The sequence below is a fragment of the Schistocerca nitens genome, chromosome 5 (genome assembly GCF_023898315.1).
Source record: "Schistocerca nitens isolate TAMUIC-IGC-003100 chromosome 5, iqSchNite1.1, whole genome shotgun sequence".
NCBI classification, from domain to species: Eukaryota; Metazoa; Arthropoda; class Insecta; order Orthoptera; family Acrididae; genus Schistocerca; species Schistocerca nitens.
This window is the reverse complement of record NC_064618.1, coordinates 132,433,946-132,446,514: the sequence shown is the minus strand read 5'-3', so window position 1 is coordinate 132,446,514 and position 12,569 is coordinate 132,433,946. Positions and strand designations below refer to the sequence as shown.

Genomic DNA, 12,569 nt, shown 5'->3' with positions numbered 1-12,569 from the left:
CCTTAATGGCACGGAGTTTATTGGGCGTGATCCGATCGCGCCATTCAGCGTCCCAAAGCGCAAAAACTTTTCGGCGGAGGACTGCCCGCAAATCAGTCTCTGGGAGGCCAACAGCCAAGGACGGTTGTCTCGTGGCCTCTTTCGCCAGGCGGTCAACATGTTCATTGCCCGGGATACCAACATGACCGGGGGTCCACACAAAGACCACAGAGCGGCCGCAACGCGCAAGAGTATGCAGGGACTCATGGATAGCCATCACCAGACGAGAACGAGGAAAACACTGGTCGAGAACTCGTAAACCGCTCAGGGAATCGCTACAGATAACGAAGGACTCACCTGAGCAGGAGCGGATATACTCTAGGGCTCGAAAGATGGCGACTAGCTCAGCAGTGTAAACGCTGCAGCCAGCCGCCAAGGACCGTTGTTCGGAATGGTCCCCTAGAGTTAGCGCATACCCGACACGACCAGCAACCATCGAACCGTCGGTGTAAACAATTCCAGAGCCCTGATACGTGGCCAGGATGGAATAAAAGCGGCGGCGGAAGGCCTCTGGAGGGACCGAGTCCTTCGAACCCTGTGCCAAGTCGAGCCGAAGGCAAGGGCGAGGAACACACCACGGGGGTGTACGCAGAGGCGCCCGGAAAGGAGGTGGAACAGGGAAAAACCCAAGCCCGCAGAGAAGCTCCTTGACGCGTACGGCGATCGGACAACCCGACCGGGGCCGACGGTCTGGCAGATGGACAACTGACTGCGGGAACAGGACACGGTAATTTGGATGCCTGGGCAAGCTAAAAACATAGGCAGCATAAGCAGCCAGTAATTGTTGGCGTCGTAACCGCAGTGGAGGGACACCTGCCTCAACAAGGATGCTGTCCACAGGGCTGGTGCGGAAGGCACCAGTGGCAAGTCGGATCCCGCTGTGTAGTATTGGGTCCAGCACCCGCTACGCAGAGGAGGATGCTGAGCCATAAGCCAGGCTCCCATAATCCAGACGGGACTGGATTAACGCCTGGTAGAGCCGCAACAGGGTTGATCGGTCGGCGCCCCAGCAGGTGTGGCTCAAGCATCGCAGAGCGTTTAGATGCCGCCAACACGCCTGTTTAAGCTGCCGGATATGAGACAGCCAAGTCAACCGGGCATCGAAAACCACCCCCAAAAACCTGTGTGATTCCACCACTGAAAGAAGTTCGCCGGCAAGATAAAGCCGCGGCTCCGGGTGGACAGTGCATCGCTGGCAGAAATGCATTACGCAGGTCTTGGTTGCCGAAAACTGGAATCCATGAGCTACAGCCCAAGACTGCGCCTTGCGGATAGCACCCTGTAGCTGACGTTCAACAGCTCCAATGCCAGTAGAGCTGTAATAAAGGCAGAAGTCGTCAGCATACAGGGAAGCAGAGACAGAATTTCCCACGGCCGCAGCGAGCCCGTTAATGGCTATTAAAAACAGGCAGACACTTAAAACAGAACCCTGTGGCACACCGTTCTCCTGGACGTGGGTGGAACTAGATGAGGCTGCGACTTGCACGCGGAAGGTACGATACGACAGAAAATTTCTGATAAAGATCGGCAGAGGGCCCCGAAGACCCCATCCATGAAGCGTAGAAAGGATGTGATGACGCCATGTCGTATCGTACGCCTTCCGCATCTCGAAAAAGACACCGACCAGGTGCTGACGGCGGGCAAAGGCAGTACGGATGGCCGACTCCAGGCTCACCAGATTGTCGGCAGCGGAGCGGCCTTTACGGAACCCACCCTGAGATGGAGCCAGAAGGCCCCGAGACTCCAGTACCCAAGTCAAGCGCCGGCTCACCATCCGTTCGAGAAGCTTGCAAAGAACGTTGGTGAGGCTAATGGGGCGGTAGCTGTCCACCTCCAAAGGGTTCTTGCCTGGTTTCAGAATGGGGATAACGATACTTGCCCGCCACTGCGACGGAAACTCACCCGCGACCCAAATACGGTTGTAAAGGTCAAGGAGCCGTCGCTGGCAGTCCACTGAGAGGTGTTTCAGCATCTGGCAGTGGATGCTATCTGGTCCAGGAGCGGTATCAGGACAAGCGGCAAGGGCACTGCGGAATTCCCACTCACTGAATGGAACATTGTACGAATTCTGGACGGTGGGTGCGAAATGAAAGGCTCCGACGTTCCATCCGCTCTTTAATGGAGCGGAAGGCCTGAGGGTAATTCGCAGAAGCGGAACTCATAGCAAAATGCTCTGCTAAGTGGTTTGCAACGACGTCAGAGTCAGTACAAACTGCTCCATTCAGTGAGAGCGCAGGGACGCTGACAGGTGGCCGATAGCCGTAGACGCGTCGAATCTTGGCCCAGACCTGTGTTGGAGTGACATGGAGGCCAATGGTGGACACGTACCGCTCCCAGCTTTCCTGCTTGCTTTGGCGGATAAGGCGGCGGGCCCGCGCATGCAGCCGTTTGAAGGTGATCAGGTGTTCAATGCAGGGATGTCGCTTGTGACGCTGTAGCGCCCGCCGGCGATCTGTAATCGCTGCAGCGACCTCAGGCGACCACCAAGGCACAGTCCGCCGCCGAGGGGACCCAGAGGAATGCGGAATGGCAGATTCGGCGGCAGTAACGATACCGGTGGTGACCGATTGAACCACCGCATCAATGTCGTCATTAGAGAGAGGCTCAAGAGCGGCAATGGAGGAGAACAAGGCCCAGTCAGCCTTATTCATAGCCCATCTGGTAGGGCGCCCAGAAGAGTGACGCTGTGGTAGTGACAGAAAGATCGGAAAGTGGTCACTACCACACAGGTCGTCATGCACACTCCATTGGCTGACAGACGGTAAGAGGCTAGGGCTACAGATTGAAAGGTCAATGGCGGAGTATGTGCCATGCACCACACTGACGTGTGTGAAGGCACCATCATTTAAAATCGAGAGATTGAGCTGCGACAATAAATGCTCAACGATGGCGCCTCGACCTGTTGCCACTGACCCACCCCACAGAGGGTTATGGGCGTTGAAATCGCCCAATAGCAAGAAAGGTGGCGGCAATTGGGCTATCAGCGCAGCCAGGACATGCAGCGAGACATCACCATCCGGTGGAAGGTAAAGACTGCAGACGGTAACAGCCTGTGGCCTCCACACCCGAACAGCGACAGCCTCGAAAGGTGTTTGGAGAGGGACAGACTCGCTGTGCAGAGTGTGAAGGACATAGTGGCAGACGCCACCAGACACCCTTTCATATGCTGCCCGGTTCTTATAATAACCCCGATAGCCATGGAGGGCGGGGTTTCGCATTGCTGGAAACCAAGTTTCTTGAAGAGCAATGCAGAAGAAAGGGTGAAGGCTGATAAGTTGTTGGAGCTCAGCGAGATGGTGGAAAAAATCGCCGCAGTTCCACTGGAGGATGATATTGTCCATGGCTGAGAAGGCGTGGAAGGACTGGGAAGGCAATTTACGCCGCTTGTTCACTCACTGCCACCGATTCAGTACCCGTACGAGAGGCATCCATGGTGTCTGAAGGACCAGCGAGATCAAGGTCCTCAGCGGACGCTAGAATCTCGACTGCATCCGCAGACGCAGAGCGCGAATGGTGCGGTGGGGTTGGTGCCACCGCAAGTTCTTTGGCCTTGGAGGTCTTTCTCTTGGACTTTTCTCGCTGAACCTTGGGTTTCACCGGCTGGGAAGGCTTCACCGATTCAGTCTCCGGGACGGAGGAGGATCGTGAAGCCCTACGCCCGGCCGCTGGTGAGGACTTATGCCACTGTCGGCCGTCATCCTTCCCGCTGGTGGAACCCTGGGAAGTTAGACGCTTCTCCGGCTGAGAAGCAGGGACAGACGTCCTCGATGGGTGGGAGGAGGTTGCTCCTGAGGTAGGTGGTGCAGGAGCAACCGGTTGGGTAGAGCCCCCCACGGGCAAGGGGGCAGGAGGAGTCTTACTGCTTATCGAGCTGGCTGGAAGTCTCGAAACTGATGGGACTAGCACAGTTGTAGCAGCTGCGTAAGAAGATGTCATTCTCACAGGATGGAGTCTGTCATATTTCCTTTTGGCCTCAGTATAGGTCAGCCGGTCCAGGGTCTTATATTCCATGATTTTGCGCTCTTTCTGAAAGACTTTGCAGTCAGGCGAGCAAGGGGAATGATGCTCTCCGCAGTTGACACAGATGGGAGGCGGGGCACATGGAGTATCGGGATGAGATGGGCGTCCACAATCTCGACATGTGAGGCTAGAAGTACAGCGAGAGGACATATGCCCGAACTTCCAGCACTTAAAGCACCGCATCGGGGGAGGGATGTAGGGCTTGACGTCACAACGGTAGACCATCACCTTGACCTTCTCCGGTAATGTATCACCCTCGAAGGCCAAGATGAAGGCACCGGTAGCAACCTGATTGTCCTTCGGACCCCGATGAACGCGCCGGACGAAATGAACACCTCTACGCTCTAAGTTGGCGTGCAGCTCGTCGTCAGACTGCAAAAGTAGGTCCCTATGGAAAATAACGCCCTGGACCATATTTAAACTCTTATGTGGTGTAATGGTAACGTTAACATCCCCCAACTTGTCACAAGCAAGTAACCTGCGTGACTGGGCGGAGGATGCCGTTTGTATCAGTACTGACCCAGAGCGCATTTTGGAAAAGCCCTCCACCTCCCCAAACTTGTCCTCTAAATGCTCGACGAAGAACTGAGGCTTTGTGGATAGAAAAGACTCCCCATCAGCTCTCGTGCAGACTAAGAATTGGGGCGAATAACTATTACCTCCATCCTGAGACTTACGCTCCTCCCACGGCGTGGCCAGAGAGGGGAACGTTGTTGGATCGTACGTTTGAGCATTAAAGTGAGCCGGAGAACGCTTAGAGACTGCTGGCGGCTGGCCGCCAGCGAGAGATGATGTACCACGCTTCATTGCGGGTCATCCGCCCTGATGCCACCTACTCCGACCAAGGGCCCTCCCCACGGGCGCCACCCAGCCGCAGCAATAGCCACCTGGCAGGATGTCCATTGCCGGGAGTCCTGATGCCCCAGGGAGACGGGCAACTACTCCTTGGCATACGTGGGGAGTTAACGGCGCAGGCATCAGTAGAGCGAACCCTGTGTTGTCAGGGGGCTACAACCAAGAGGGTACATGGCGGCCCCACCACAACGGACTGGCTACCGCGCTGGATCTTAGGTGCAAAAATGTCCAAAGTCGTCGTCGCAGTTAAAAGCAACACTGCAGAGTGCAGCGTGGGAATCGCACCCAGTGACGTATCCCCGCCCAAGAGACGGAAAACGAGCGGGACACCATTGCAACGACGAAAAAGTTGGCTAAAGGTCTTAATGCACGACGGATACAGTGCACCATGTAAGGCGCCCTTCCCCAATTGGCTCGCTCTTCGGAATAATTTAGAAAGATGGAGGTCAAACCCTAATGGGGACCATCACATAAGGCCGAAACATTTGAGACTCCTTTTAGTCGCCTCTTACGACAGGCAGGAATACCGCGGGCCTATTCTTACCCCCGAACCTGCAGGGGGGAAATATACTTTACACAAACCCGAGCATCCAGAATGAAATATACGCTTGTGGGTCTTTAAGTCACGAAAACTTTTCAGTAAATTAAAGAGGTCACGACTTTTATTTGTTTTGGAAGGTGAAACATGCGATGTCTCACGGACAGAGCAAACGTCGCTATGTTATCACTATGTGGAAGAATCATTTCAGGACAGCTAAGTTATTGCAGAAGATTTTAGATTTTGCTCCAATCTGAGACTTAACATGTTGAGAACTAGAGACAGTGATCATGTACAAGCTTGAAAGTTATTTACTTCATATGTCATTTGTGTGGGCAGGTCTCTGATGGCGCGTCCACAATAAGTGGATATCTTCGTGGGGCACAAACTGTAATTTGCGAAAATTTTCCTCAAAGTACCATGCACACTGCGTGCTCAATCTTAATCTGGTTCTGTCTCATATTTGCTCTGTTCAGACAGTTCGAAATTGCATAAGCACAGTATTCTCAGTCAGATTTCATTAAAGTTCTTCACGATGTACAAATACTCTAAAAGAAAAAGTTACGAAGTTCTGTGGTGAGCACATCAGAAGGACCAGTCTTTTGTCCATGTGTGAAACCAGATGGGATAAAAGAAACATTCCGATCTTGTACACTCTGGAAGTACTTAGAGAGAGACAGAATCTTGACACATCGGCTATGGCCAGCCAGCTTCGTTGTGAGTTAAAAGAGTCTCGGTTTATGTATTTAAAGAAATGTGTTCATTAACTGTGCCTATAAACACACCGCTTCAAAAGGTCGACTGGGTCTCTCACAGGCAACTGAAAACACATTGTATGTTTTGTGACATCTTGAGTAACATACGTGGAAACACAAATTCAGAGTACTATTTTCTGAAATAAAGGTGACAGCAGAAGAAGCCAGAATCGAACTACTACTCCATCTTACTACTTCACAACGGAGACACGTCAAATGTGGGATTCATTTGCGACATTCCGAAACTAGTTATCTGAAGAAGCGCTATCACAACCCTTTTTTTAAGCGCCTCGTAGACCGTCAATAATACTGGGCAATATTTCCTGACTGGCAATAATGCTGAACGTGTAGGTGTCAGATTGAGAAGTTTTGCAATAATAGTGAGAACATCAAAAGCTTTTGAAATTTATTGCGCTGCCCGGAAATACTGCGCCGTCTTTGGGCAGTATTGACAATATCCTTGACAGTCTGTCGTGCGCTATAGTCTCTAGGCACATTTGCATTCCCCGTTTGTTGTTGTCGTCATCGGCGTTGGAAATGAGCGCAAAACAAGGAGAACGAGAATTTTTATTAAAGTGCATTGAGCTTTGTTGTCAACCAATCCGAACACACAAGCCACAATATTATTGTGCAATGTTCTTGAGCAGTCTACTGAGAACTTTAACAATATTGCACAATATCATTTACTGTTTAGAGGGCACTTTATCGTTGACAACTTTCCATGTATGTGGACTATTACGGAAGGTATTGAGCCATGACCTAGGAGCCTAAATGAGAAGCATCGTTGCTGCAGGAACAGCCTCTTCAGAATGTTGAATGAGACTACAAGGCACATACTTTGTGAGTACTGTGTGGTCCCTTCTTCCCGGTGCATTCTCTTTTGCAGTTCCAGGTATGAATCGTCACACTTTCGAACTGTGATGATTAATGGACCTCTACAAATGAGACGATTAATGGACCTCTACACTTTCACCGAAACTTCCTCCTGACACGCGACGCGGTAGGCTTCCCAACCAGAACAAATATGTAGCGCTTCAGTCGGTTGTGTGAAGTAACTTACGAAGTAAGACGCATGATTGACTACATATGGAAGTTTCGGTCTGGCCGTGAGTCGTACATGGATAGCCGCATAGTAAGGAGACCGCTAGTGATAAGCGGGAAATCAGGGTTCGAGTCCCAATCCGGCACAAATTTGCATTGTCCTCATTCCATTCTACAGCTGATTGCAGTCTTTATTCGCAATTGCGAATTCATTTGATGTATCTTAACATAAGTGGGCAAGGCAAAACAACTCTATTTAGAGTCAAAATATGAAGAGCGTAATGGTATGGTAACTTTTAAGGTTACATCATCTTTATTATGCAGAGTAATACTGGCAACAGGTCTGCTGTTTCTCCCCCCCCCCCCCCCCCCCCCTTCATAAGCTGGGATAAATTACATGTTCCGATCCGATTTGGGTTTCTCGAAATTCGTCTACCGAAATGCTGGGTTGTTTTCTAACAGGTTATGGTCATAGCGCTCTCTTTGTCCTTTAGCATCAATATGAAAACACCCTACCTATAGTCTATTATCATGATTTATTTCGACGTAAATAGCATTTAATTAATGTTGTGACGTATCCCTGAATAGTGCGATAGTGTTGGTGTTTCTGCTGTATAAAAGATCGAAGACTATACTGTCCTCCTATGTCGTTCCACCAAAAGAAAAAGGCAAACTTAAAACTGCAAGGATCAGGTTTCAAAAGAACTGCAGTACCTAATAACAGCGCTTCGAAATAATTTGAAGTAAACGATTTTCAGCCAGCTCTGTTTTTAAAAAACACACAGTATTTTCATCGCTATCAACATTAACTGAACACTTAGCAAAATATCCAAGTTAAGAACGAAGTTTTACGACTCGAACTGATTATTATTAAGCTCATGTTTACCTGTAGCACTTAAAATAATTTGAGCTGCCTTCGTCATCAAATTAAGTTTCGCACTTAACTTTACATAAGAACGTTGATTAAAGTTAGAGTAAATTAATCTAACATTAACTATTAAACTATCTCACCTTTCTAATTTCGGATCTCTCATCATTCCAATAGTCCCACCGGTGTACAACACGAGTACTTTACTCTCGGGTTGGGCTCCTGGCTCAGACATAGAGAGCAACGAACTTGACGAAGCGATCTCATCATTTTTATTGCTAGATGCACTCTTTAGCGACGAGGACATCTCTGTTTTTGTCAAACTTAATCTTTAACAACTGATACTTCACACAGTCTCCACGAGCGATCGTTTCTAACGCTCCGCCAACACTACGCTAGCAGTGCAATCTAAGCTTTTGACACTCAGATGTCTACATGTACTACGCTCGTCAGTGGCACAAGTGGTCTACGTCGCACACAAGGAGATTTTATTTTTCGAACCTCCTTGAGTGTAGAAATCTCTTTCCTCAAATTTCTGCATCTTCTTTGGACAAACAACATTAATGGCGGCGATAGAGTGTTTATGTTTAATGCTGGAGGCAGCTGAGTCCTGTAGAATCATTATTAATATATACCCCTAAAGAACTGCTGTGACATTATGACGTGAAGAGATTTGATGCAAAGATGCGAAAAACTTGTTTGTCATGGACTGGGTTAATAATGACGGCGTACACGAGTATGATTTATTATTTACTCAGTAAAAACTCCGCACAGTATGCAGCAAGTTGTTAATATGCAATCACCGCTCAGTTTCAAATAATTTAAACATATTTTGTGCTTCGAAGTAGACTGTAAACTATAGCTTCAAACTGTCGTAGTCGGGTATTTGATACCCAAGTCATCTGCTTTTTCTTGCTCAGATTTTAGCGTGCTTCTTCACTGCAGAGAAGTGTTTAAAAATTTGTAGGCATTTTCCTTATCGCTAACATTTACGTCGTTTTTTTAGTTATTTGCAGGGCTCTCAGAAACCCATTAAAACATTCAAGTGGCACCGCTTTGAAACTTTTACCAAATTCAGTGCGACTTTACTTTCACAATTATACAAACTTTGTTTTCAAAAATTTGTTTAAAAATAAGCTCTTTAGGTCAAATACATTATCCCAGAGAGAAGAAAAATTATATCGGGAGATTAGTGTTCAGTTAAAATCTGCAGTCATAACAGTTCTTTTCTTTCATGCAGTAAATAAACGTGTGTAGTAGCAATTGCACCATTCACAGTTAATGTGCTCATTGGAATATAACACTTTTAATTGCATGTATTTTATTAAATAAATTATGCTTAGTGTACACAGTTTTACATTTCTTGCTGGATCAGAGTATCTTTCAGTTGCATGGGTGATTTTGCTTAAAGAGTAGGGCTAACTATTAAGAGGGTTTTATTTCAAATAAAATTATATAATTAAAGATAATATATACATTTTCATTGAAGGAAAGAAATCAGTATGTTTTTCATAATCTGTGTTAAGCTTAAATTTATTGGCTGTAGTGGATTGTCGACACTGAAAGAGCTCATAAGGTAATGGAGAAAAATGGAATGAGTTAGAATGACAGTTTCAATTACATGTTGTTGGCACTTGTTGCCACAATATGCCGTGGTTAACAGTCTACTTTGTTGTCTGTAGTATGAAATAAACTCTTATCCTGTATGTTTATTATTACTGTGGCATGTTAACTTCCTGCAGTTCAAGGTGTTTGTAATTCTGACATTTACTCTAGAAAAAGTTCTAAATAACAAATTCTGTGTCAAAGACTCAGAGATTGATTAGAAGAGAAATAAAAAAACCAATATTGTATCTGAAAGGTAAAAAAATATATATATATTTTTAGTTAACAGATCTATGCAAAGATCAGTGTAAGGTTTGTTTAGCTGTCATATAGCTTAACAGCTGCATTGATAATGTAGGTTGAAATTAGGATATGGCATACAAATATGAACTGGAGGCCCCTTCTCATCATGTGCTGAAAGAAACATTGGGTTGTCAATTGTAATTTGCTTACCAGGTCCATCATTGCTTTAGAAAAAAATCCTACATTTTCAACATACTTTTGTATTTATCTTTCGATTTAGGCTCTTTGTGAAAGAGTATGTTAACAACAATTATTAATTGCTGTTGGGCTACAAGAAACACCTGGAGCACAATTTCAGTTACACAGTGAACAATGACTTCAGGTATTTCGGCGACGTAACACTTTTGCTAAAGTGATGATTTAATCAGTATTTGAGAAAGTGAAGATTTAATCAGTATTTGAGAAGTATTACACATCTTGGATGTAACATCCTGTGGAATGCATTAGTGTAGAACTTGGCAAGTTACTCAGGAAAAAGAATATTTGCACACAAGTGTGATTGATGGATTGCTTTTTATGTGGTAGCATTATAACAGTGTGGATTTGTACCAAATGAAGAAATATTTTGCACAGTTAATATAGTTAATGGCCAGAAGCAGTACAGTCTGACCATAGTGGTATTTGTCCTTTACTAAGTACTTCCAACAACAAAGCTACTTGCAAAATGAAGTAATACAGCTTGGTTAAGTTCAAGCAGTTGAGAAAACAATCACATAAAGTTTTCTGTCAAAATGCAAGAAGTCTTACAAATAAAGTAATGAATCAAACAATGGAAACTCCAGGTATGAATATCAGCAGTGTAGGAAAAGATAGATTGCTAAATACCATAAAGAAGATGCGTCAAGTTGCAGACAGGCACAATTAAAAGAGTGTCTTTTAATTATGCCTGTCTACAACTTGACATGTCTTCTTTATGATAAATAAAGTGATGAATATAGACTATCAATACCAGGAAATGAAGTGGAATTTTGCTGAATATGCTGTTCTGACAGAACACCAACTTGAAGTCACTGCAAAAGAAAATGTATTGAGCTATCAAAATAAAATAATTATTTCTGACATCAGACGTGCTTGCTTGAAATTAAAATATGGAGCATGAGCGTAACGTGTTTTCAACAGTCATGTAAATTCGCAATAGAATTATAAAACACAAAGAAACAGCCACATTGTTAATCCTTTATTATACTTTCAAATTGGTACCTCGTGATCATGACACCGTTAGCTTACAAAATATTCAGCAGGTAAGATGTAATGTTCATCTCATCTGTAGCATTTCATTAGGTACTTATGCCTGGTGGGTGATGCTAATGGAAAGGAGCTCAAATGGTGGCTAAGTTTGGTGACGAATCCTAGCTGGGAGCTGGACAGTGCTAGCAGTCTTCTTAACAATAAACACACTACACGCTCCAGTGCAGCACACCGATAGAATGTTGCATGCCATTCTGAATGGGACCCTCAACTTCATTGCCTGGACTGTGAAGAAAACCTCAGGATGTTCTCCATGGCAATGGGGTGGGTGGCCATTGAGGCAAAACAGTGGGCAGCCTCAGGAGAACCTGCCACACTTAAGTTGTAGAAGGCCTGATTATTATGTGAGGCTCTTCCCAAGTTGACATCCCAGCAGCTTATGGAAACGAAATCCAATGAAACCCTTTAACAGTCCCAGCAGCACAGGTGAACTGTCAGGAAGTATTAATGCCCAATACCAAGAAAAGTTGAGAAGGAAGCCCTCCAGATTTGCACTCAACCATAATAAAGCAAAGAATAGTACCAGGGCACCATTGTATTTATTTTGATGAAGAGAGGAGGCCTTAGCTTTTGAGACATTCTCCCCAGCCTCCACTTGAGCTTCTATTAAAGCTGTGAAAAGGCTCTTTAACAGCACCATTCTTACAGAGGTTTCCACAAGCAGCAGAATCACTGAGGACAAAGAACTTGACTGACTTCATAATTATTTGTGAAGTTCACAACACCCTCAACTTTTTCAAGGGTGTTGTGCCATGCTGCAACATCGAGTACATCAACATAAGACAGTTATGGGAAGAACAGTCAGAAATATGAGTGGCTGAAATGGTAATATAATGGAGAAACCAAATGATATGTGGAGGAAACACCAGTTTTCATTTTAATTTTCAATACACATACATCACGAAAATGTACATTAAGATATAACCTTTCATATAAAATCCAGTTAAGTGTTTCAAATGCCAGAGGTCTGGCCACAATGCCATTCAGTGGAACTGAAAACTTACTCGCTGTAGATATGGACAGTCAGCAAAATGCATGTCTGCCCCGCCAAAGTATGATAATTGGTGAGGTGACCATCCTGTGTCAATGGAAGTATACATTACAGAGTGAAAAATTCAGGAAATTAAAGTAAAAGTGAACAGTTTCTTTTGGTGAAGCAAAACACACATCCAAATCAGTGCAGCCATGACACTAAAGAAGCCTCTATGTAAATCTAAGACTGTTACATAGACTGATACTGCTATAAATATCCATATTGGCAGATGCATTTGCAATGAAATAAGTATTATGTTGCCCA

At 45.7% G+C, this 12,569-nt stretch overlaps 2 protein-coding genes across 3 annotated transcripts in view; one reads left to right on the top strand and one right to left on the bottom strand.

Annotated features, from left to right (window-relative positions):
- Nucleotides 1–8,561, bottom strand: part of LOC126259539 (L-asparaginase-like) — a 419,333-nt gene extending 410,772 nt beyond the window's left edge. For both annotated transcript variants that reach the window (XM_049956415.1, XM_049956414.1), the window contains exon 1: nt 8,260–8,561. In XM_049956415.1, coding sequence (XP_049812372.1) covers nt 8,260–8,423 — 164 coding nt within the window. In that variant the 5' untranslated portion in view covers nt 8,424–8,561. The remainder of the gene's footprint in view (nt 1–8,259) is intronic.
- The window catches only part of LOC126259538 (leucine-rich repeat-containing protein 49), a 173,209-nt gene continuing 169,197 nt past the window's right edge, over nt 8,558–12,569 (top strand). Inside the window, exon 1 of the mRNA XM_049956413.1 lies at nt 8,558–8,852. Coding sequence (XP_049812370.1) covers nt 8,821–8,852 — 32 coding nt within the window. The 5' untranslated portion in view covers nt 8,558–8,820. The remainder of the gene's footprint in view (nt 8,853–12,569) is intronic.